This window comes from Eleutherodactylus coqui, chromosome 9 (genome assembly GCF_035609145.1).
Source record: "Eleutherodactylus coqui strain aEleCoq1 chromosome 9, aEleCoq1.hap1, whole genome shotgun sequence".
Taxonomy (NCBI): Eukaryota; Metazoa; Chordata; class Amphibia; order Anura; family Eleutherodactylidae; genus Eleutherodactylus; species Eleutherodactylus coqui.
The window spans coordinates 29760849-29787610 of record NC_089845.1 but is presented as its reverse complement, the minus strand read 5'-3'; the positions used below and the strand labels follow the sequence as shown (position 1 = coordinate 29787610).

Below are 26762 nucleotides of genomic sequence, written 5' to 3'. Positions count from 1 at the left end.
CTTACTTTTCAAGGATGCATATTAAGTAAAGTGCAGTAATTAAGGTTGTGCAATCCGGCTGATGTCTTCACTGCTATAAGGACACATGTAGGTCTTTACGTGTAGAATAAGGCTGCTTTCACATGTTTGCTGATACTTTTGTTCGGAGGTTCTGTCCAGATCCGGTGCAGAATACCAGAAGACAAATCACTGCATGCAGCGCTTTTTCTTCTGGTACAATGCCGGACAGCCCAGCAAAAACCAAACGGACCCTGTTATAGTCAGTGGGGTCCATTCAGCGCTGTATGGTTCCGTCATAAGGGAACCCCGACACAGATGTGAAGGGGATGAAGCCCATCCGCACGCAGAGACCATGTGGTGCTCCGTCCAATCCTCACATCCACTGTATCCCAGCTTCCTCCAGTGCTGGTGCTTTCTTCACCAGTATTCACATCATTGCTGATAGTGTCCCGATCTTCCGGATTGCCTCTGATGTACTGTTATTTACTTGCCTTAGTCAGGTCTAGCCCGTATTCCCATGGGGGAGTGCGGTTACAATCCGTGAAAAACGGATTGATTTTTCTTGCAATTTTTCATGCATGAGTGTCATCTGTTTTTTTTTTGCACAGGGTAAAAAAATGGTAAAGTCCGCTGGTGCAAGCACTGAGTCATGGCTGACTACTAAGGTGAGATCACATGGTGATGTTCTCCTGGCAGACTGTTTTTGCAGGGTCATTTGCCATCGCCTTCCCAAGTACTCATTTTAGTGACCTCAGAAGGATGGAAGGCTGAGTCCAGCTTGAGCCGGCTACCTGAACCACGTGGGGATTGCACCTGCAACCTTCAGGTCATGAGTGAGAGCTTAGGACTTAACACTGCACCACACAATGTCCCAAATAATGTTCTCTATGTCCCAACCAACAGAAAACTCCCAAAAAAGGTCTTTGGAGTGCACATACACCATTTATTTTGCTATCTCCGCCCATGCTGAATCCTTTAATTATGAAATATCTCTGTCCGCCGCTGCAGCTAGTTCGAGTGCACAGGGCCACAGAAGGAGAAGGCGGCCTGAGACTGAATGGCTCTGCCCTGAGTCCCACTGCCATAGTGGTTGGGACTTGGCATTTCAGTGGGGCCTGGGCTGCCCTTGAGAGACCATTAAATGCCCTTGGGCAATGCTTTAAAATTAAAAAACAAGGATACTCCCCTCCACTGATGCCACTGTCTGTCCACTCTCCCCGGCCTTCCAGTGATTGGTCACATGCAGTCCAAGCACATGACCCGCTGTGGCCTACCTGACCTTAGTATGATTGAGGCCAGGGATTGACGGCAGCAGGCCATGTGGTTAGTCTGCATGGCAGCCAGGAGACCAGAGGAGAACCGAGTGGCAAGGAATGGAGTGGCAGAAGTGAGTATCCTTGTTTTATTATTTTGTAATATAAAAAACTGACATTATTACACTGCCGGGAATAAAAGGAGGCATTAATAGACTATGAGGGCATGAAAGATGGCCATTATTATACTGTAGGGCAGAAAAGGGGCATTATCACACTTTAGGGGCGTGGAACAGGGTATTATTACACTGCGGGGCATTAAATAGGACATTATTACAGTATGGGGGCATGAAAAGGGTCATTATTATACTGTAGGGCATGAAATTTGATATTATTACACTGTGGAGCCTGAAAGAGGGCATTATTACTCTGTATGAGCATGATGATTCAGTGGGGGTGTAAGGGGGCACTATTACTTTGTGGGTAACACTAAAATCAGCACTTACTATTTGGGGAGTACAGGGAGCACAAAAGGGGGATACTTTTACTGTTTGGGAAATTATGGATGCCATTATTACTGTCTGGGGTGCAGCGTCCCTTAGGGAGACCCTGGACACCTGACATACGTGGGGAGCTGGGAGGGTAAAGTGATGGCTTGTCACAGCAGCACTTACTAAACTACTTTCCTGGAGGGATACACGCAGTCAAGGCCAGAGTGGATACACGCAGTCAGGGCCAGAGTATTACTGGAGGCCACTGTAGACGTCCCTATGGTAGGGAATGCCGATAACATAGGAAAATGTGGGTTGTAGTTGTCACTGGTGACACCACCATTCCTACACACCTTCGGCGGGGAATAAATGCAGACAGAGACAGTCTTTGAGTATCACGGGCCCCTAGGAACGGTTAGGGTCCGGCACAAACCTTTACTTGCAAACCTGAAGAGATTACACAAGGCAGTTCACTTTAAGACTTTACAGTGCAGGCAAATGACTTTCCAACATAATAAAGACTATTTTCTTGCAGTACCTCCGCCCTGACTCAGAGACGTGTGGGTGTGACAGTATAAGGGTGTACCTCTACGCGGTGATCCTGGCTCTAGACGGCCACATAGGAAAATTAGACAGAGAGGTAGCACCTCTGCACTGGCCTTGTCAGAAGAAGTGGTTAGTTACAATTGCTCTCTCACTATTTGGAGACTGACTTCACTCACATCCAGAAACTATGGGAAATCTCTCCTCCTCTTCCATCTTCACCACAAGGAAGCTGAAGGTGCTTCCATGTGGCTCTGTGTTAGGTGGCAGACAAGGGGGAAGATCTGCTACCCCAGAAGATGGAACCCCTTTCCCGCTCTCAGTCACTCCTATTTATATCCTCTCTCATATCACATGACATGACAGACTTATACATTTACATGCAGACTTTGATTTTATTAAAGTTAACCTCTCAAGAGCCGCAGCGGTGCAACACACACTGGAAATGACAAGACAGATTATGTACAGTGCATCCACATAAGACCAACAAGTATGACGTTTATGGAGGGACCAGGATGATGTGCTGGGCCACTACAGATTCCCCCCTACTTAAGAATAAGCCGACCCGGATGCCTTGTAGTGGTGCAGTACACAGAAGGGCCTGCAGTGGGCTGCAGACAGGACTTCTGGTGCAAGGGTTAACACAAAGGGGTGGAGCAGGAACTAGAAAAGGGCCAGTTCCTGCCAGAATCAAGAGGGAGAGAGGACCAGTGCAGCAGAGCCAAGGTGCTGCAGGCTGGTGGCCTAACAAAGGGCAGAGTCCGACAGGGACGACAACCCTGGACTCATACCTGAGAGACAGCTCAGGGCAGCTGAAGGGGACGACAACCCTAACCTCAAGCACCCAGGTGGGGTGCTTATATGGACTCTGTTTTCGGTTGTATGCTGTTTGCTTTGAAATAAAGTCTGGCAGGAGCCAGAGATAAAGAAATCCAGGTGGCGCTGCTGTCACTGTGCCGGGAGGGGGAGCGGTGTAAGTGCAGGTCCTGCAGGGGGCGCTGCTGTCACCCTGTTAGGAGAGGGAGCGGTGTGAGTGCAGGTCCTGCAGGTGGTGCTACTGTCACCATGTTAGGAGGGTGAGCGGTGTGAGTGCAAGTCCTACAGGGGCCGCCTCGGTCACTGTTAGGAGGGTGAGCGGTGTGAGTGCAAGTCCTGCAGGTGCCGCCTCGGTCACTGTTAGGAGGGTGAGCGGTGTGAGTGCAGGTCCTGCAGGGGCCACCTCGGTCACTGTTAGGAGGGTGAGCGGTGTGAGTGCAAGTCCTACAGGGGCCGCCTCGGTCACTGTTAGGAGGGTGAGCGGTGTGAGTGCAAGTCCTGCAGGGGCCGCCTCGGTCACTGTTAGGAGGGTGAGCGGTGTGAGTGCAAGTCCTGCAGGGGCCGCCTCGGTCACTGTTAGGAGGGTGAGCGGTGTGAGTGCAAGTCCTGCAGGGGCCGCCTCGGTCACTGTTAGGAGGGTGAGCGGTGTGAGTGCAAGTCCTGCAGGGGCCGCCTCGGTCACTGTTAGGAGGGTGAGCGGTGTGAGTGCAAGTCCTGCAGGGGCCGCCTCGGTCACTGTTAGGAGGGTGAGCGGTGTGAGTGCAAGTCCTGCAGGGGCCGCCTCGGTCACTGTTAGGAGGGTGAGCGGTGTGAGTGCAAGTCCTGCAGGGGCCGCCTCGGTCACTGTTAGGAGGGTGAGCGGTGTGAGTGCAAGTCCTGCAGGGGCCGCCTCGGTCACTGTTAGGAGGGTGAGCGGTGTGAGTGCAAGTCCTGCAGGGGCCGCCTCGGTCACTGTTAGGAGGGTGAGCGGTGTGAGTGCAAGTCCTGCAGGGGCCGCCTCGGTCACTGTTAGGAGGGTGAGCGGTGTGAGTGCAAGTCCTGCAGGGGCCGCCTCGGTCACTGTTAGGAGGGTGAGCGGTGTGAGTGCAAGTCCTGCAGGGGCCGCCTCGGTCACTGTTAGGAGGGTGAGCGGTGTGAGTGCAAGTCCTGCAGGGGCCGCCTCGGTCACTGTTAGGAGGGTGAGCGGTGTGGGTGCAAGTCCTGCAGGTGGCGCTGCTGTCCCTGTGCAGGGAGGTGGACCGCTGTGAGCTCAGCATCCTGCAGGTGGCGCTGCTGTCTCCGTGTTAGGAGGGGGAGCGGTGTGAGTGCAGGTCCTGCAGGGGGCGCTCTTGTCACCGTATTAGGGGGAGCAGTGTGAGTGCAGGTCCTGCAGGGGGCGCTCTTGTCACCGTAATAGGGGGAGCGCTGTGAGTGCAGGTCCAGCAGGGGGCGCTCCTGTCACCGTAATAGGGGGAGCGCTGTGAGTGCAGGTCCAGCAGGGGGCGCTCCTGTCACCGTAATAGGGGGAGCGCTGTGAGTGCAGGTCCTGCGGGGGGCGCTCCTGTCACCGTAATAGGGGGAGCGCTGTGAGTGCAGGTCCTGCGGGGGGCGCTCCTGTCACCGTAATAGGGGGAGCGCTGTGAGTGCAGGTCCTGCGGGGGGCGCTCCTGTCACCGTAATAGGGGGAGCGGTGTGAGTGCAGGTCCTGCGGGGGGCGCTCCTGTCGCCGTATCAGGGGGAGCGGTGTGAGTGCAGGTCCTGCGGGGGGCGCTCCTGTCGCCGTATCAGGGGGAGCGGTGTGAGTGCAGGTCCTGCGGGGGGCGCTCCTGTCACCGTAATAGGGGGAGCGGTGTGAGTGCAGGTCCTGCGGGGGGCGCTCCTGTCGCCGTATCATGGGGAGCGGTGTGAGTGCAGGTCCTGCGGGGGGCGCTCCTGTCGCCGTATCATGGGGAGCGGTGTGAGTGCGGGTCCTGCGGGGGGGGGGGGTCCGCTCCTGTCGCTGTATCAGGGGGAGCGGTGTGAGTGCGGGTCCTGCTGGGGGCGCTGCTGTCGCCGTATTAGGGGGAGCGGTGTGAGTGCGGGTCCTGCGGGGGGCGCTCCTGTCACCGTATTAGGGGGAGCGGTGTGAGTGCAGGTCCTGCGGGGGGCGCTCCTGTCGTTGTATCAGGGGGAGCGGTGTGAGTGCGGGTCCTGCTGGGGGCGCTGCTGTCGCCGTATTAGGGGGAGCGGTGTGAGTGCGGGTCCTGCGGGGGGCGCTCCTGTCGCCGTATCATGGGGAGCGGTGTGAGTGCAGGTCCTGCGGGGGGCGCTCCTGTCACCGTATTAGGGGGAGCGGTGTGAGTGCAGGTCCTGCGGGGGGCGCTCCTGTCGCCGTATCATGGGGAGTGGTGTGAGTGCAGGTCCTGCGGGGGGCGCTCCTGTCCCCATGCAGGGAGGTGGACCGCTGTGAGTGCAGCGTCCTGCAGGTGGTGCTGCCGTCCCCGTGCCGGGAGGGGGAGCGGGTCCCCTGCAGTACACACATGCGGCCGCACGGGGTCCTCGCTGAGCAGGCCAGCAGGTGTGTCCTCATCAGTGATAACGGCGGGGGAGGAGAGCAGTGATCTCCGGCGGACAGTCCCGGCCGGTGCCCGTCGTCTGGTGATGGCAGCTGTCTGCGGCGGCCCTCCTCCTCCCGGCTGTGTGGGCGGGCGCGGACGCTCCTGATCTTGGCCCTTCCTGGCTGCAGCTCCACATGCGGACCGTTATCCTCGGGGGGTGCTGTGTGCTCCCGGCTTCCCGCTCCGCCATCGGATGTGCCTGCGCCCGACTACTATGGTGAAGCTCCCGGCGCTCACCCCCTACTGGCCGCTCATCCGCTTCCTCGTGCCGCTCGGCATCACCAACATCGCCATCGACTTCGGGGAGCAGGTAGGCTGCGGCGGCGGGGGTACCGTAGTCCTCCGACTAGAGGCGCCGGAGAAATGGCAGAGTGGAGGGGCTGCCGGGGGGACGGGTTAATAGCCGCTATCACACCCGGTGCCGCCGCTCACACTAGACACGGTGTCCATGCACAACACATACTACATACATACATACATGTGAACAGGCACATACACAGCCCTGCTACATAGCTCTACTACATACACACAGCGTTCACATACATGCATGTCCCCGGGGCACACACAGCTGTGCAACATACACACCTACAGCCCTGCTACATACGTGCAAACACACAAACTCCTACAGCTCTGCAGCATTTACATACGTACATACACACACACAGCTCTGCTACATACGTGCAAACACACAAACTCCTACAGCTCTGCAGCATTTACATACGTACACACACACAGCTCTGCTACATGCACACTTACATCACACACACAGCTCTGCTACATGCACACTTACATCACACACACACACTGCAGCTGCAATGTTAAAAACTGACTTATTACCACTAAGTCCCCCCTATCCAGGAGCATTAATACAGGACCCCCTGCAGCTCCTCCTGGTTACATGTATATGACATCTCCGGTCCTGCTGCTACTGTTGTCTGTCCCTGTGTGTACAGAGGAGCACCGGACCCCCCTCCCTGCCTCTGGATGATCAGGCAGCTGTCAGGGGGGTCTGGATCTGCCGCACCCCCCCCTCCCTGCCTCTGCATGATAAGGTGCAGATGCTAATTTAGTTTTTAATAAAATTTTAGTCTAAATGCTAATTCAGTCTTACTGAAAACTGTTCTATAGTTAGAAAAATCCAGCGTCATCAGTGACCCCACAAGGATGTACCCTTACAGATCAGCTGGGTACACAAGTGCCCCTGCCACCCTCACCAGCTTGTCCTGCTCTGCATGTTGTACTTCTGTCCTGTTAGAGTAGAAGTCGTCTGCTGATACCTGAAGGACCATCTCCCTGCAGCTGTCACCAGAAGTCTCTGGACTACTTTAACCCCTTAGTGACCGGCCTGGACCTAGTGGTTTTTATAGTCGTATGGCAAGAGTTGGAACTCGCTGACATAGTTGTGAGGGCTTCTGTTTTGTGACAAGTAGTATTTGCCGGCCGGTCTGTATAATGTGGGGTGAACTTGTTACACTGTTGGGGGGGGGGGGGGGATGGGAAAAACTCTCAGAAATTCCTCCATTGATGTTGGGTTTTGTTTTAACAGTTTTCACTATTTGGTAAAATAACAACTTTCTTATCTGATCAGTTCAATTATGGCTATGAGATTATATATATATAATTATTTTATTTTTTACACGTCTTTAGAGAAAAACGATAGAATCGGCATGGCGCCGTCCTCATTATTCCGCCGCGGAGCTCTGTGAGGACTTGTTGGTGGGAGGAGTTGTGGCTTCTGGTACTAGTTGGAGGAACATGTGACTTTTGGATGCTCTTTAGTATGTTTTTGGGGGGTGAACAAAAGAAAAACAACACTGGCGTTAGTTTCTACGACTTTTTACAGCGTTCACCGTGTGCGATGCCCAAATCTTTTCATCATGAACGCGGTAATGCCAGAGATGTCCTGCGATGTTTAAATTTTTTTTTTTTTGTGGAAAAATGTGCAATATTTTTTTTCTTCTTTTTCTTCCTTTAAATTAAAGTTTATTCAGCACTTATATTTTTTTAGCCCCTTGAGGACTTGCAGATGCAATTGTTACTTGTGTACTTCATTCTACTAAGCCTATGACAGCCATGTATTTAGACTCCGCAGGAGGCGGGGTCTAACAGCCTGACTTGCATGGCGGCCTTTGTTGGGCTTCCGGCTGCCACGGGAAGCCATTGGTAACTTGTAATCACGTTGTAGGGTGCTGATGGGTGATATTAACCCCCCCCCCCCCCTCTGCTGCTTACAGGCTGCAGTTACTGTTGATTGTGGCATGTAAGGGGTTAAACTGCCAGGATCTGAGGGTTCTCCTGTCCCAGCAGTTAGAGCAGGAGCCTGGCTGTCAGTCAGCCAAGTCACCACCATAAAGGCTGCCTGCAGACGGCCGGGTTGGATCCCGCTGCGAGAATTCTCACAGTAGGACCCGACCCAAGCCCCTGCAGGGACCAACGCGGCACTTGCCTCTTCGGCGGCTCCGGCTCTTTGACGTGTCAGCTGCCGGCCAGCCGGCTGGGGAGTGACATCTTCTGTTCGAGCCCCGCACAGAAATAGTGCATGCTGCGATTTGTCTTCCGTGCGGACAAATCGTCTGCCTAGGATTGCGTTTTCTAACACAATCCTATGGCAGCTTCCACGGGCGGAAATTCTGCAGGAAATCCCACCACGGAATTAGTGTGTGTGTGTGTGTGTGTGTGTGTGTGTGTGTGTGTCTGTGTATATATATATGTGTGTGTGTGTGTCCGTCCGTCCGTCCGTCCGTCCGTCCGTCCGTGTGTGTGTCCATATATATGTGTGTGTGTCCGTCCGTCCGTCCGTGTGTGTGTGTGTGTGTGTGTGTGTGTGTGCTTCTAGCCCACTAATGACTGCTGTAAAAAGGTGCATGGGTGGTCACGAAGGGGTTAACCGCCCCATCAGCTTGCGTCCGGTCAGTGACGGCAGTGTCCCCTCCTTCATGTAACGGTGTCCCTGCCTGACAGTATAATCTCCCTGGCACAGTCATGCTAAGTGTCTTCTGTGCCCTGGCTGATTATGCAACGCAGTATTATGTAAACCGTTGACTCGCTGCCACGAGCTGCGCTCAGCGTATGTGAGGGGGTCGGGCTGCCAGCCTCAGTCATGTGACGCCCTCCGGTGGGTCATGGATGACACGTGTTTACTGTACTAACATAGGTGCATCGGGCTTCTCCTCGCCACCATGATGTATAATCGGGCTCCTTCCTGCTTCTGGATGCTCGATGACAGATCTGTATATTTATAGGACATTCACAACTTGTGCAACAAAGTATCTGTTTGTAAACTTGTATTTGTCTCATCAGTCGATACATTTCCACAGACTCCGCAGCCCCGAGTGTCGCCCTTGGCAGAGGCTGGGCTCATATACTGGTCATCTGACTAGTCGCTCTGTCAGTCCACCCTAAGGCTGAATGTCCACGGGCGGGTCGGAGCCCGCAGCGGAATCCCCCCCACCTCCCCCGTGGCCGAGGCCAATTCTGTACCTGTCCGGGTCGTCTGTCTTCTGCTCTGCGGATGCGCTATTTTTCCAAACTCCTGCTCTCCCGTGGGATCCGCGGCTGGCTTCACTGTCGGCTGCGGATCGGACGACTTCCATCGCCCTCAGTGGGAGCCGTCGGTGCGGGATCCGCAGCAAAACGGAGCATGCTGCAAAAGGTCCGCTAAACAAATCCGCATGCTTTAATGCGTTTGCAGACGCCCATGAATCCCCATGGGCGGCTTGATTTCCGGATTGACCGCGCGGATTCTACAAATCAACCCCGCCCGTGGACATTGGGCCGTAGGTTGGTTTCACACGGGCGAAATCGCGACCTTTCCCCTGTTTGCTGAGCTTGAGCTCTGTTTTTTCTCGCCGCTCGGGATTTTCTCATGTTCCTTTCTAATGTTAAAAATGTATCACATGAAAATCGCACGTTCGTGCTTTGCGATGCGATAAACGGGCTCCATGGAGAAGCATGGGAGAGGATTAAAAAAGAAAAAAAGCTGAAAGCTAGGACATGCCGCGATTTAAAAAAATTTTTATTTTATTTTTTTTCTCTTCCTTGCAACATCGCCTGAATAAAAACATTGCAAATGTCAAGGAAACCATTGAAAATGATCAGTTTCAGAATTCTGCGCTTTTTGTCACACTCCCGATTTTTCGCGCCAGTACGAAGGAGCCCTTAATGCTTGTCTACATATTGCATTAGGATTTACCAGCCCGCTTCGTACAATGCCACTACCGCCCGTGTCTCACCTCTGAACCCGCCACAATCAGGGTTAACGCTAATGACGGCTGTTAACCCTATAAATGCCACAATTGATTTTGTGGTGTCCCGAATGGCTCCTGTGACATTTCACACAAGGGATGCGATGTTGCTGCAGAAAATCGCAGCTATATCGCGTCCGTGGTTTTTGCGATATCGCTGCGTTGTGTGTCGCTACAAAGTCACACGACTTTCTAGCGCTCTTTTGACGGATTTTCAGGGGTGGAGGGGCTTCGGATATGAGCGCTAGCCGCATACAAAATACGAATACATCACCTAACAGCCACTGCTCGCTCCGCCGCGTCTTCTCTGCAGGTACTTGCTTGCAGTTTTCTCTCAGCGCTTCCTGATCAGGGGTTCTAATTTCTTGGAGCGCTGGCTGTGATTGGTTCATCGAGTGCTGGCTGTGATTGGTTCATCGAGTGCTGGCTGTGATTGGTTCATCGAGTGCTGGCTGTGATTGGTTCATCGAGTGCTGGCTGTGATTGGTTCATCGAGTGCTGGCTGTGATTGGTTCATCGAGTGCTGGCTGTGATTGGTTCATCGAGTGCTGGCTGTGATTGGTTCATCGAGTGCTGGCTGTGATTGGTTCATCGAGTGCTGGCTGTGATTGGTTCATCGAGTGCTGGCTGTGATTGGTTCATCGAGTGCTGGCTGTGATTGGTTCATCGAGTGCTGGCTGTGATTGGTTCATCGAGTGCTGGCTGTGATTGGTTCATCGAGTGCTGGCTGTGATTGGTTCATCGAGTGCTGGCTGTGATTGGTTCATCGAGTGCTGGCTGTGATTGGTTCATCGAGTGCTGGCTGTGATTGGTTCATCGAGTGCTGGCTGTGATTGGTTCATCGAGTGCTGGCTGTGATTGGTTGATCGAGTGCTGGCTGTGATTGGTTGTTCGAGTGCTGGCTGTGATTGGTTGTTCGAGTGCTGGCTGTGATTGGTTCATCGAGTGCTGGCTGTGATTGGTTCATCGAGTGCTGGCTGTGATTAGTACCCGAGCACCTCGGCTTAGCCAATCACAGCCATTCAATGGATAACTGTGGTTGGGTTAAAGTGGGGAGGAAAAAACCCAAAAATGGAGAGAGAGGGCCTCGCCCTTAAAGGGAAAGCGCATCTGCAGGAGCCGCCCTCACACTAGTATCAGTGATTATCAGCCCAGTGTGTCTGGCAATAGGCCTCTATTTTAATTTGACTCTTCAGTGATTTGTTGACCCTGTAACGAACGCCCCGTTTACAATGGATGAGAATCCAACGCCATTCTTGTTTTACGTCATCGCCAGCTCGTTCCCGCCCGGGCGACGGGGGGAGACTGCGAGAGTCTCGTTTATTCAGTTGTTTGGTGTTTAACCTGAAGGATTATCACAGTTTTCTGTAAACGGAGCATTAGCATGAACCAGCCGACCACGGACACGATGTGACGAGGCCACCTCTCCGTTTTTGGAGGTCCTCAGAGTAGATCATCAGGATTTCAGGCTGTGAAACTTGTAAAAGTGGGGAACTTTTTAACCTCTCTACTCTGCGGCCTGTTCTACTAGCGGGGCGTAAAAGTGTAATCAGAAGGCCGCATGAGACGGCACGGATGTGCTCAGTGTGTCCAGAATCTGGCCCTTCCAACCCCCGGATCAGTGACCCTCAGTGCCTTGTGTCTTGGAACAGGAAACAATGGCATTGTTTGTTCTGAGTGGGAAAACGGCATTCAAGGAATCGTTGAAGTGACACCAATGGCGGATGGCGCCACAGCGTGACTTCTCAACACACAAGAACTTTGTTCAAAAAGAAAGCCCAACTATTAAGAACCAACAAAAGAGTCAAACTTGAGTTGAAAACTGAGTTTCTTACATGTTTTCCCTGCTGTTGGTCATCCACCCTGTAGAGGACGAGTTCTGCATTCTGTACGGATATGCTACATAGTATCTATACTGTATGGGGTCTTGATACATTTTAGTTACACAGTAGAGTGCGCTTTCACTGAGGCCCAATGTCCACGGACAGATCGGATTCAATGGCGGATGGGCCGTGGGAGAGCAAAAAAAAAACCCTCCACTGCGCATGTGCGCCAGCGCTTCTGCACTGAAGAAGGTAGAAGACCCGCAGTGCCCTCGGCCGCAGGCAGGGTCAGATTCGGCTGCGGGCTCCCGCATGCAGAACCTGATCTGCCCGTGGACATGAGGCCTTATGCTGCTTTTACAGCTATGTCGGGGAGCAGAAAAGGGGAATCCACCTGCCGCACGGATCCGTCTTATGATAGAACCGACCCCGTTGACTATCATGGGGTCTGTTCAGTTTCCGTTCAGCTGCCCAGCGTCTTATTGGAAGAACGTCCTGCGTGTAGCGCTATTCCTTCCGGTATTTTGTGCCAGATCTGTGACGGTAAGTTCCAACGCAGATGTGAATCCGGCCTAAGCTTACCCAACTGAAAGTGCCATCCCCACCTACCAAGAGAACAGTAGTCCTCTAACTTACCTTCTGCAGGCTGAGATCACATGCAGGAATGGAGAAATGGCCACACGTGTGCACGGCGTTCGCCATTGAAGTCTGGGAGCTGCGGAAACAGTCTAGCAAACCGGAACACTAAGGCTGTATTTATACGTATTTGCGCACAAACGAGGTACATTTGCTTGTGAATGCACATGGTACTATACTTTTTGCCCTGCAGGGCCAGTTCACACGTGGGCGTGACCGTGGATTAACCCTTTCCAATCCACTGTCTGACGTCTTAAGACATTATGATTTAAGGCTGTACAACTCCAATGTTGGAAGACGTCCATCGGGGTCCTCTTGCTGTATATTGCCAGCCGCTCTGCTGTCGGAGCCTATCTAACGTGTCACCTCATGCAGTACTGGTGCATATGGCGCCGTTGTAGAACGGCAGAAAAAGAGTAAGCCCCGTAGGAATACCGGAATACAAATTGGATTGGAAAGGGTTAAAGATTCTTAAGCATAATGAGGTCCAGATGTCGTGTGGGTTTTGCGCAGTGTATCACGCATCCACTTGCCTATTTGCACACCTCCCATAGACTTCTATGGGGGACTTTGCTGCGCAAAATGCAGAAGAATAGAGTAGGACCTACTTTTGTCCGTGAGACACGCTCATGGGAACAATCCCATTGAAATCCATGGGTTCTATACTGTGTTTTGCGCTCGCAGATTTTGCATGAAGTCGCCCTTACTAAGGAAACTTAGTTTTTAGTAGTCCAATTGAATAAAAAATAAAGAAATTTGGAGACATTGGGACTTGCGTGTTTTTGCAAAGATTTGACTTTAAGGCCTGGCAAAGTGTGCTAGGACTAGATTTAGTAACCTAGAGCCTTCCCCTTTATCAGCAATTGCCTCTAACAAATGTTTCCTGTGGCTTCAAATTAAGATTTGTACAATGGTTGAGGAGTTTGAGTTTATCAAAATTTCTGGGATGCCTTGCATTCATAGCTCTTATCAGGTCACACTACAGTATGTCCATAGGGTTAAGGTCAGGATGCTGATATGGCCATTCCAAAGCACAAATTCTTCTTGAGCTGACTGACCTCTGTGCCCTGGGTCACCAGCCGGGGGTCGTGAACTGCTGACCTTACATTCTGCTGTAAAATGTTTTGATACAATTTAGAATTTATTGTTCTGTCAATGATCAAAAGGTATTCGGGCCCTGAGGGAGCAACGCGCCCCGAGCCATGCTGCTCCTCCACCGTGAGTCACAGTTGGATTGAGGTTGTGTTGTTGGGTGGAGAATCCTTTGTTTTGGGCTGCTACTTAATAGTAAATTAACAATGGCTACTGGATCTTTAACACCTTAACTATGAATTTCTAAGCCACTAGTACTGGCCTCAAAAGGACGTAAATGCACATTCTGGAATGTCATTGGCCCGCCACAATGTACTCATGGAGGGCTGATGGGTTGCCATTGCAACCAGATGCCATTGCCTGGCATAGGATCCCTAGCAATAGCCACAATGCATTGCAGTACAGAGGTACTACAGTGTGTTTTCATAGTGATAATATGATCGTGGGTTCAAGTCCTCTACAGGGACAAGAAAAAAAAAAAGAGTACATAAATGCAAAGAAGCCAAAAATCCTTAGGTTCATTTTTCTTTTCAAACAAACTGGTTACCAATAAAACTACAGCTCGTCACGCAAAGAAACCATCAGCCACAGAGCTCCGTCCTGGTAAAGTGATGGAACTTTGAATGCAGCGATGCAAAAAAAAAAATAAAGAATAATGTAGAAAAGGGGCTTTATTTTGCAAAAGTCGAAACATTTAAAAAAAAACAACAAAAAAAAAAACATTTTGGTATTGTTGTAATCCGTACCAACCTACAGAAAAGTCATGTCATTTAGGCCCCCAGCACATGGGTGGAAATTACGCGGCAGGATTTCCCACAAATTTCCACCCGTCTATAGCAGAGCGCGCACACAGGAACCTGAAGAACCCCTTTTTTTTTTCGCATGCTGCGCTGTCTTGATCTGCGCTGTATAAATCCATCACCCGGCTCCACTTCTTCTAACCGCGCCATGCCTTGGTTTATGGCGTGTGGGCAGGTGACGGTTCACTTACGTTTAGTCACCAGATGCGCCGACGTCTCCATGTTGGCGTCCAGCAGTGCGCAAGGTTCTCTTTCCTCAAACAGAGCTTTATGCTAAAATGTCCCCACTGTCGGCTCATCGGCCCAGCATCCTTGTGGGACATCTGGGTGGTCTCGGGTGTGATGGGCTGCCATGTTTCTTCAGTTCTCTGCCAACATGGACACAGAAGATGATGCCGAACCGGCAAAAAAGCTCACACCTACATCCCCATTATGTAAGAACCCAACGCCATAAATATACGGCACGGGATGAAAGCTCCTGCATTATATCAGGAGCAGGTTGGGTTCTAGGCTGTCACAGCTGGCCGAGGACCCGGAGGTGAAGGGAGAAGCGGGGAAGCGTGCTCATCTGGTGACATGCCATTAAGGCTACCTTCGCACAGGTAAGCCCCGTATCGGGTTCAGAGACTCTCTTGCCGACCGTGCGTTTTTCACACCAATCTGAGGTTTTTCATTCACAAACTCCTCGCATGGCTTCTATGAAGTTGCGATCCTTTGGCGCATGTTTTACGGGGGTCAGAGGGTCACAAGTGTTTCATATTGTTTTCAATGGGAAACATCCCACCCCCAGGCCTGCGAGTGCTGTGTGACGTCTATTAAGGTCCCAAAGGGCGAGGCGTTCCGCGGGAGCACCCAGATATAGAACACTGCCATGTGAGTGACCACCGCTTATGTGAAGAAGGCCGTTCAAGAGAATTGCGATTATAGTCATCCGTCTCACAAGTCGTGGGATATCCTCAGCGGTGTGATGTGGCCTTAAGGCCAGGCTCACGCGGATGTATGATTACCGTGTATTAGGCGTGCGCTGCTTGCCCATGTCCTACGTGGGCGATCAGTTACATCACTCTACGTAGTTCTGATCACCTTAACATGTCGGAATTGTGTAATTCGCTAATTCGCAGTTTGATGCACAATAAGGCCCATTGTTCTCTGTGGTTACGTATATACATGCGCTCATCGCAGAGGCGCAGGAAATATAGACAAAAAGTGTACTGCGCACAACGGTGTGCGTGAGATACGTTGTCAGGTGCAGTACGGTTTTGCTGCCATGCATGGCAATAGGCCGGGTCACTGCAGCTGCACAGCGGTAAACGCCCAACACGACTAATCTACATTAGGAGGCTGGAATCGACACACGTGACGGGGCGGAGCTACGCGATGATGCGTAGAAGGGGGCGGAGCCAGAACGCCGCTGCTGCCGGACAGACCCAAAGGCAGAAGACCCTTCTGCGCAAGCGCGTCTAATCGGGCGATTAGACGCTGAAGTTAGACGGAGCCATGGCGACGGGGACGCCAGCGCAGGGAAGGTAAGTGAATAACTTCTGTATGGCTCATATTTAATGCACGATGTACATTACAAAGTGCATTAATATGGCCATATAGAAGTGCTGAACCCCACTTGCTTTCGCGAGACAACCCCTTTAAGAGCCCTCTAACCTCCATTAACTTCACATTAAAATGACCTTGGCCCGTTCCCTCTCAGAATCCATGAGGCCTTAGTCCCTCGGCCGGACACTCTTCTAATTGGCGCGGTGCGTCCTGTTAGCTGCTGTTGGGGAGCAGCGTCCTATGAGTATCTGTTATGTATGACCCAGAACGCCCTTAAAGGGGTTTTGCGGCACTAGGACTGGTCATCCACAGGTGAACCCTGAGGGTCCGCGCCTCGGGATCCCCACCAATTAGCGGATATTGAGTCTACTGTCATTGCGGTGACAGCTGTGATGTCATCACCAGTGAAGTCGGAAACAACCCCTTTGGGGGTCATTCACACGAGCCTCCTTGCAAGTTACGCCGTGGATAGAACCCGTTGATTTCAATGGGTTCCCTCACAGCTGCGTATTTTCACCCCACTTTCTTTGGAACACCCCAGGGTTTATACACACGGCGAGCATTCCTCGTTAGTAATCTGTGAAGTCGCCCAACGCCGTACGCCACTGATCTCTACATACCGCCAAACGTGATGTGCAGAGGCCGGCATCGCTCCCTGCGGCTCACTATTGACTCCTTAATTCAAACAAGCGAGGGCCGATTACTGCATCGATACATTTTTGGTCTTTTTAAAGAGAACCAGAGAAACTAATGCAAACGTATCGAGATCCTACAAACTGCGCGCCAATCATGTTGGCGCTGCGAGACGGTTTTACTTTATCGGAGAGCAGGCTGTGACTGCTCTGCTGTTATCGCACTTGTGGAGAAGCAAATATTGATTCAGGTGATCCCAAAATAGCCTGAAAACTGGCAAACTAAGGGGAAAAAAATGGAAATTTTGTTAATGTACCAAAACAGGTTTTTAGAAGAATGAAGATCGCTCAAGAAATGGAACGAGTGAAAGCGAATGATGACGTGCGTTCAGACCGCAAGATCAACGACCAAACCGTAGTCGTTTTCCGCAGGCGCAAACGCCATCATTGGCTCGCTCTCTAATCATTCGGGTTAACCGTCGCTCGTCCAGTCGCTCTCATCACCTATACGGCGAATGTGGTGATTGAACGCGCCAATGATCTATCCGCCTGTACAAACAGCGAACTCTGACATCGCTCGTTCAAACGATAAATCGGCTCATTTGAATGAAGCCGTAGTCCGCTCTCACATGAGTCTATGATTACCGCGTGCCATCAAATACACTGCCTCATGCAGTTCCACCCACATTTTGCGGGCAGGAATTGCACAATACGTGAGTGCAAAAAAACAAACCGCAGCAAGTTTTATTTTATTTTGCAGCATATTACGTGCAAGAGAAACCATTGTTCTCTATGAACATCTAATCAACGCAATTCATTCGCAATTGCGTACGGATGGTGTGCATATGCACTGCTGCGAAGCGACCGCGCAAGAAATTTAAACAAAAAGAACCCCGGTGGACTGCGCATGACGGCGTGCGTGAGATGCGCAGTACAAGTTTGCTGCCATAAACGGCGATAGGACAGGTGAACGGCGGCTCCATTGCGGTAAACTGCTGCATGACTCGCGCAGCATTTTACGCTTGCGGCCGTGTGAGCCGGCCGGAGTCTTCGGAGACTCGAGGCTGAAGTCACAGTCTTGGCTGCGGTATTCTGGTCAGTATTTTGCACTAATACTCGGAAACCAAATATGTGCGGCAGAGTACAAGGCTTCTTCACGAGACCGTATTCTAATCAGTATCTCCCATTAGATTTTGGAAGCGGGAACCGGGCGGGGGTCTAAAACTTGGAAGAGGTGTAAATCCTAGACTAGTAGAGTTGGATGGGACCTCCAGGGTCATCGGGTCTGACCCCCTGCTCAGTGCTGGATAGTCCTTATGTTATACCTTCTTGTGTTCCACTCCTAGTTTTAGCCCACTAAGGGTTCTTTCGGACCCTCCATCACTGATATCCACTAGGAAATGTGATGAAATAGCACAGCAAGCAGCACTGCTTCATCCTGTAAATTCCGGCTGGACTGCTGCCTGTAAATCAAACCGACCCCATTATAGTCCATCGGGGTCCATTCAGCGGCATTCGTTTTCATAAGACGGCACAGTTTTTCTGCTGTCCAATCGGAGCTGGACCTGATTTGTGGGAACATTAAAGCCCTCGTACATGGGCCAATGATTGGTCAAAAAAATATTTGTACATTTCTGATTGTTTTTCCTTTGTTCTTTTCCATTCTTTTGACCCTGCTTTGCCTCAAATCATAGAAAGGTTGTAGAGTTGGAAGGGTCCTCCAGGGTCATCTGGTCCAACCCCCTGCTCGGTGCAGGATCATTAAATCAAACTAACGACCACATGTCTGTAAGGCTGCATTCCCACGAACGTATATCGGCTCGGTTTTCACGCCGAGCCGATATACGTCGTCCTCATGTGCAGGGGGGGGGGGGGGGGGGGGAGATGGAAGAGCCAGGAGCAGGAACTGAGCTCCCGCCCCCTCTTTGCCTCCTCTCCGCCCCTTTGCACTATTTGCAATGGGGAGAGGCGGAACAGGGGTGGGGCTAATTCTTGGAACTTAGCCCCGCCTCCTTTCATTGCAAATAGTGCAGAGGAGTGGAGAGGGGGCGGGAGCTCAGTTCCTGCTCCTTTCTCCCCCCCCCCCCCCCCCCCCCCCTTCACATGAGGACGACATATATCGGCTCGGTGTGAAAACGGAGCTGATATACGTTCGTGGTAATGCAGCCTAAGTATGTGAGTGAGTGATTCTCGTTCTCCTACTCCCTGGCTATGGCATAGTTCCGCCCCTTAGTGCAGTTAAGGCAGGTCCTAACACGCTGAGAATACAGCTAAGCCATTATATGTCAGACACAACTCTGCGGTTCTGACAGGAGACACCGACCTACCACCACTACAGAGATCCAGCGGGCTGAAGGACTTGTGATGACATCACTGCTGTGAGAGGAGCCATTCTGGAGTTTGGTAGTACTGTATATTGGATAAGCCAGCAATACGTTCCAGGACCTGTGATGTCACTGTCATGTGATCACCTGTGTGGGTGTCACATGACCAGGGGCTCATCACTGTATCCAAGAGCTGTGTGTGTTGTGTGCAGTCAGCATAAATGTAGTAGAGCTGCGAGTGGCTGTTTGTCTAACGTGAGTGTAGTGTGTTTAGTCAGCATGGATGTATGTCATGTAGCACAGCTGTGTTTGTGGCGCACATGTCATGTAGCAGAGCCGGGTTTGCAACATGCGCATGTACTGTGGCACAACTGTGTCTGTCACGTTCATATAATGTATTAGAGCTGTTTGTACCATGTGCATGTCATGTACCAAAGCTGTGTCTGACACCCATGTCATGTAACAGAGCTGAGTTTGTAACATGTGCATGTACTGTGGCACAGCTGTGTGTGTGTGACGCGCATGTAGCAAAGCTGTGTGGTGCATTGCAGCACCAGAAACGCTGGTACTATAATTTCCTAATAATTACTAGTCATCCCAGACAAATGTCTATGCAGCCTTTGAAGACTTCCATTGAAGGAGAACTCCCCACCTCCCGTGGTAACCTCTCATTGGTCACTCTCGCTGTCTAATATCTAATCTGTGTCTCCTCCCTTTCAGTTTCATCCCATTGCTTCTAGTTTTTCCTTGTACAGATGAGAATAGGGCTGATCCCTCTGCACTGTGACAGCCCTTCAGATATATGTAGACAGCTCTTAAGTCTCTTCTCAGACTTTTTTGCAAGCTAAACATCCTTTAACAGTTCCTTCAATAGCGACCGGCGCCTGTGTTATGTGAATGGAGAGGGGCGGGGGAGCGAGAGGAGAGAGATCTCCTGCAGCCAGCTGTGCTAGCTCCACGGGTGCGCGGGGATACAGGGACGAGTGTCGGGCATCGTTTGCCTAACACTATTCCAGTGTAAATGGGCCTTAAGGAAGAGTAGAGGGGGATAATGACCTCACGTGATCTAGACTCTATGCTTCTCTTAATACATCCCAGAATTGTTTGCCTCTTTGGCTGCTGCATCACATTGTTGACTCATGTTCAGTCTATGATCTATAAGTAAATTAGATTAGTCTGGCATGACTTGTTTGTTACAAACCCATGCTGGCTCTGGTTAATTACTCCATTCTCATCCAAGTACTTGCATACATGCTATTTAATTATTTGTTCAAAGATCTTTTGTGGTATAGAAGTCAGGCTCACAGGCCTGTAGTTTCCTGGATCCACCTTCTTCCCTTTTTTTTTTTTTTTTGAAGATGGGGGACAACATTTGTCCTTCTCCAGTTTTCTGGTATTTCTCCTGTTCTCCAGGAATATTCACTCATTATGAGCTAGGACAGGGAGGCAGCAACTAGGTAAACAGGATCAATAAACAAGGCTATGGTATGCAGGGGAATTTGTTGAGAGGCCTGGATGGGTCAACAGGAAGAGCCACCGATCTGGGAGCAGGAGGTTGTGGGTTCAAGGGACGGTTGAGTCGTCTCCATACGCTTTAGAGAGTTGTCCAGCCCCCCCCATTATTGGCTGGTTGAGATGACCGAACACTCACTAGTTAGTGGGCTTGTAGTCAGAGGAAATTTTTATATCCTGCATATGTTTGAATGTGGATGTGATAGAATTATAGAAAGTCTCCACTGATGTAGAAATTTGTATGGACCTGTCCTTAAGGGGTTAAGCACAAAGCTGGTGAGCTATTGATTAATGTGGCGAGCAGGGTGAAGACTGGAAGCATGCAGCAGTAGTAATAAATCTATCCCAGCGCAAAAGCAGAGTTTAATTTGTGTGGATTATAATATAACATCCGGCTTCTTAAAAACTGCAGAATTGTATTCTGTGTAAAATCTGTTGCACTGTCCGACTCGCTCAGAAGCTCGGTTGGTTGGTAAACTTTGCTTCTAGTCAATAGAGCATCTCGAACTGTTGGCACCTAGCAGAACGGCCAGAGAAAAACTCTCAAAAATAACAGGTCCGACTCTATAAAGCTAAAGCCGGTAGTTTTCCACTCTGGAACAGACGCAAATTCCTGTTGGTGTTACATGAATGACGTGTAGAAGGTCTATATTCCCACCGACTGGATGATGACATGGATAAACATCGTGGGTAGATCTGGCCGGATTGTGTCACCGCGGAGGAGAGAGGTCACTTCAATAAACACTATTTCACCCGGAGTCTTTAATGCTTTTATGGAGTGTCTCGGGAGTTGTTAATCGTACAGATGTTACTGTGAATGGTTTCCGGTCGGTGAATTATGCATGTCTCCATTACACTACAACGGTAAGTGGCTCAGGACTGTTGTGGAAGCCTTTCTAGCGCCAGTCAATGACGAGTCTTCATTTCTTTTCATTGTATCTTATTGAGCGGCTTTAGCTTCTCCCTTTATATCCGCCTCTATGCCCTGGAAGTATGTGCTGTGTCACCGGACGGGTTTATACAGGTCCTAGCCTTCGGCTCCGCTCAGATTCCATCACTGGTTCGTCAACAACAAAAACCTGGATGTGAACTACATTTAACGTATCTAATCACAATACTGTAACTTCAAAGAAGGGAAAGTTTAGACTCTTCACTTAGATGTTAAAGGGCATCTCTTAGCATCCCTGCGGCTAAGTAGCATAGCAAGGGCACTGACATTGGCAACCAGAATCATACCTGCTCAGGTGTTCATACTTCATCATCAACTCCCCCAAATGGGCTTTGGCTATCGCCACACATCTTGACCACTCTTTATTAATGAACCGCCTATCGAACCACTCTAGTCTTATTTACATAGGGCACATGGCAATATCAAAAGCTTATTTTGGGGAGGTATGTATAGCATGTTCTTGTGCCAAGTGTTCCTGCTACTAGTTTAGTAGCTGCAGGCACGCTAACTGATATCTTTTTAGAGTACCCAAGTTTTCAACAAGCCTTCAAAATTTGCCAGATTCTCCTTAGCTGCTCATTTGCTGCTGTCTGCACCCTGTTTCATGTCTGTAAGTTTTGATTTTCAGATGGTCTTCCCTACTTTTCTGCTGCCCTGTTATTTGCAATCCACTTTAATGCAGGGGTCTGTAGCAAACCTAGTATTCTGCCAGTAGTTCACTGTCTTGCACTTCCATGCTGCATTGTATTGTCTGTGGTCCAGTTAGAAGGGGGGGGGGGGGGAGGGCAGCATCTAAATGCCTTTGCTCTTCCAGAGCCTACAGCCTCTGGGTACACAGAAGTGTCCCTGTGATGGTAGTTCCTTCACCCATCGCCATGGAAACGTCCTCGTTACTACAGAAGCCCTTTATTTAATGACAGAGTAGATTAAAGTCATCGCCCCTTTAAAACTAAATCTATCTACGTCCGCTGTGCCGTTAATGGCAATCTAGTGGTCAGTCCAAAAACTGATCCTCTCTAAGAACCTGCAGGAACGCTGCCATACATGCCTGGTATCAGCTGCTCTTATTATGAACTCTGTTCTATTGGATACAGAAATGTATAATTCTTAAAAAGGGACAAAAATGATGTGGAAATTGGAAGACTGGATATAACCTCAATAATGTTTCTTGCTATTTGTGTATTCTGCTATTGTAGTTACTTTTTTTAGTCCCAATTGAATCTAAGACTGGTCTTACACGGGTGCGGTCATGCAACACATGATGGCCATAGCCCATTAATTTGTATCGCACACAAAAAATTCTAGCATGTATTATCATGGCGCATATTACACACCGAAACACGCCAAGATGGTGCATGGGGATTGGCGGCACGTAGCAAGTACGCAGGTCATTGTATACTTGCTGCAAGCACCCTGGCACACACGGTTGTGTGAACCAGGCCTAAGGCCGCCTGCACTGCGGAGTCTGGAGTGGGTGTCGTCCTGATTCCGCAGCAGATACTGCCCATAGCATGCTGTGGCAAAACACGATTTCCTCTACATGAGCGGAAATCAATTGCACTTTTTTTTTTTTTTTCCCCCGGATAGGAAATCGCAGCATGCTGCTATTCTGTGTGGCTTCCGTGCGGATGGCTTCCATTGAAGTCAATGGAAGCCCTCTGCCCACGACCCTTCCACAGTCGTCATAGCGGAAAGGTTGCAGGATCTGCATCATCGCCTAGCAACGGTGCAGCATAATCTGTACTGCACATGTGAGCCGGCCGACACATCCGCAGCACAGATTATGAGGACTTCAGGGCAGGTACGCGGGGGTCACCAGCCAGGCACAAGGTCGGATTCAGCTACGGGATCCAGCATGCATTATCCGACGCAGCTGTGTGCAGGCGGCCTAAAGCTTAGGGCGTCTACACACGGACGGGGTGGACCCTGCATGCAGGATTCCCGCAGCGGAGCTCGGCCCGGTACTCAGCCTGTGACGCCAGCTTACCTGTGCGGTGTCTTCTCTGGTGCGAATGTGCCGGCTGGAGGATGCCACGCTGTCACTTTCGTGATGACGTCGCTCCCGTGGCCATTCTGCAATGATGATTGTTCCGACCATGCGTAGCTCTCACAAAATCACAGCAAGCTGCAACTTCTCGCCCATGAGTGGGAAAACTGCAATCGATTTACGCTCGTGGGCAGGAAATCAGGTTTTGCCATAGCATGCTATGGGCTGGATTTACTGCAGAATCCCGCTCCGGATTTCGCAGTGCACATCCGCCCCTGCGCAGGAGGCCGTACATCCTAGGTCCAATTTCAACATATATTAATATATTTTATGAAGTGCATTAGATGGTGGCCGGATGCCACGGCTCTTGAGTGAGATTTCCTTATTGCTACTTGGTTTGGCGGCATGTGCCCCTTACAATCTACTTTCACAGTTTTCCCGCTCATGTTCTAATGAGCTGAAGAGTCAGATCTTCCCCCTCAGTGCTGCCCGTGTTCCTGGTTGGCATGCATAGTGATTTTTCTTCTTCGCTGTAATCCCTTGCAGGCGGCGTAGCAAACCCTGCCCGCACCTGCGTACCTCAGCTGTCCTTTATGAACTGTAACTTCAGCGGCGTACTGCGCATGCGCCTTGTGGATCGTTACTCCCACTACGTCCGAGGTCAGGTGACTGTGGGAGGAACGATCCTCAAGTCACATGTGTAGTACACCGCTGAAGTCTCAGCCAGTAAGGGAGAGCTGAGGTGCGTGGGCCAGGTAGGCAACAGCGCCTGTGGGTATTACAGAGAAGAACGGGCGAGCCTGGCGTGGGGCTGAGGAAAAAAAAAAAAACGGACTCTTTTCAGCTCATTGGAATACAGCACAGGAAAACTTCTTTTTTTTTTTCCAAAGCAGATTGTAAAGGCATCGGGCCCGCATTACACAGCTAATTAGCGTTAATGAAATCGCTTCCAGGCTTCTTCTTGCCCCACGCTTTGACCCCGTTGCGTGATCTTTGGATGATTTTGGGGTCATTAGATTTGTGACTTCCTCACCACCGCCATATAATCATAACAGTTGAGTGTGATACATTGAGTGACCGTCAGGCGAGGTCACAGCTACTATGTTAAGTCTAGCGGCGCGGTTGTGCATCAGCCATTAGCGCCGCTAGGGATAGTCAAGCGATGCTGACCGACATTCATATCAAGCGCTGACCAGTCTGCTAGTTGCCATGTCCCCAAAACATGGGAGACCCGAGCTGTGAATAGAGAACAGTTCAAGCCAAATCCTCTGCTCGACAACGGTGAGCAGATAATCCTGCTTGTCTCTAGTAGGTCAACATCTCGCTATACGAAGTTCAAACTCTGGGATCCATTTACATTTATAACCCTTTTTTTAAAAAAAAAAAAGTTTTATGTTCCTGTATCGAAAACCGGGTCAATCTAGTTGTTAAAATGTGGTGACCGGTTCCCTTTAGGCCTCCTTCGCTGGTCCGTGTGATATCGCTGCTTCTTCTCGCGGCAATACCGCGGTTTTGTAGCACCACCTGTGAGGATTTTCAGGGGAGGCTTGAAATATAAGCCCTTCCCCGAAAATAAGCTGTAGCTGAGGAAGGAAAAACACATATATCACCTCTCCCCGTGCTGTCAGCCCGGCCGCATCTTTTTCCCAGGTCCCCAGCACTGATCATCTTCTCTTCTGGCCAGGAATTTAAAAAAATCCCTGCCTCCTGGAAGCGCTGGCTATGATTGGCTGACGCTTAACCAATTACTTGATGAATTGCTGTGATTGGTTCAGTCACAGCCAAAGTGTCAGCCAATCACAGCAGCCAGCGCTTCCCGGAGGTGGGGATTTTTGAATCCCTGGCCAGAATAGAAGATCATGATCAGTGCCAGGGACCCGGGGAGAAGATGCGGCCGGGCTGACAGCGCGGGAGAGGTGATGTATGAGTGTTTTTGTTTTGTTTTTTTCTGCAGTTAGGGCTTAGATTTATAGCTTTGACAGTAGCATTTGTTGTAAAAGTTGCATCGCACGAAAACCGTGTTTTCATGCGATGCAACAGAGAGGAAGGCTCCATAGGGAAACATGGGCTACAAAACTTCACGAGTCGCGGGCAGTACCTGCAAGGTTTTTGTGTTTTGTAGCATGGGTGTGAAGGAAACCATAGGAAAGCATGGGCTTCTTATACGTGTGATTTGTAGCAACGCTACAAAATTGCGAGACTTTGTCTCCCGTGTGAAGGAGGCCTTATGGAGAAGAGGGGTTGGTAGCATAATCCGGAAAGTATAGTTGATTACATTTACACGTCTTCAGATCCATCTTCTTGTTTACTCTGAATCTTCATTAGACTCATCGCCACAGTTTATTCTTAGTGAGTTGTACATGCGCGGCCTCCGAGCCATTAATCATGGATTCCTCCTACGATGGAACTGATGTGTCTGCTGCCCTCACACTTCCCGTGAGCGCCTCACTCCGGTGTGGCCTACACAGTTATCCCTCTTGTGTTGCTTGTTTATCCATCCTTTAAGTACATTGACTTTTTTGATCCATAACACTGAATGGATTTGTAATGCGGTTATAGATTTTTGGGAACTTGTTGATTCAGTATGAAGATGCCCGGCCTGGAACACGACACGGCATCTCTTTCCACTCCCGTCGGTCTCTGGGGTTTGTCTTGGCAAACCAAAAAACAAACTTGAGTTTCAGATCTGCAAACAGTTTCGTATGTTTCCCTGGCAGCCAGACTCGTTACGAGGAGAGTCTGAGTAATCTGCGCTGATACATTCATGTCGTAGAACCTCAATGATTTACCTGCAGATGGAAGCTGGTGGAACTCAAAATAATGTTTTTTTATATTTTTCTATAACTCAAACTTGCACCAAGGTAGGATGGGACAGAAGGAATAAATAGACGGGAGGGAGGATGGTCGAGGGTGACACTTGTTATTAGACATAACAGTGGAAGATTTTTAGTGTGGGTAGACCTGCATACGATGGCTGACTCATGTGGTTACAGTATGAGACATCAATCATTGGAGTCTAACCCAATAGTTATGGAAGACAAGGGATCAAAATTATGATACATTCCATGTCGGTACCTCAAAGTTCCATATTCCATTAGCCTACGAGTAGCCAACTTACAGACCGGCCCAGAGGCCAGTTTGATTTTTTTTTTTCTTTTTTTTAGTAGCCGGGCAAGATCTACAAGATGTAGTCAAACAGTGCCATCTCTTAATATTGGTTGTGGAAGCTTGCTCGACTAAGAAGGCATGGAGGCACTACATGGATGGTATGGGGTACGGGCCCCTGAACGGGAATTTCTGTTTTGTGTCGTGGGCCCTGTAACAGAGTGAAACCGAAGTTGAAGAATAGCATGGAATCCACTTACCGTGTGTGCTGTGGGACCGCTGATATAGCTGAAGTAAGGAAGCCTAAGTTCTGGTAGTATGGCCTATGCAGAACTGCACTCGAAGTTGCCGCCTCATGTTATGATGGGGCAGATCATCCAGGAAGTCATCCGCTATTGTCTGCAGGAGACTGGGGTACCGATCTGCGTTGG

The 26762-nt window shown here is 50.3% G+C and overlaps 1 protein-coding gene across 1 annotated transcript in view; it reads left to right on the top strand.

Moving 5' to 3' along the window:
- Positions 1 to 5620: 5620 nt before the first annotated feature.
- The window catches only part of ANKH (ANKH inorganic pyrophosphate transport regulator), a 115025-nt gene continuing 93883 nt past the window's right edge, over positions 5621 to 26762 (top strand). The window contains exon 1 of the mRNA XM_066579195.1: positions 5621 to 5989. Within this exon, the coding sequence (XP_066435292.1) occupies positions 5873 to 5989 (117 nt within the window). The 5' untranslated portion in view covers positions 5621 to 5872. The remainder of the gene's footprint in view (positions 5990 to 26762) is intronic.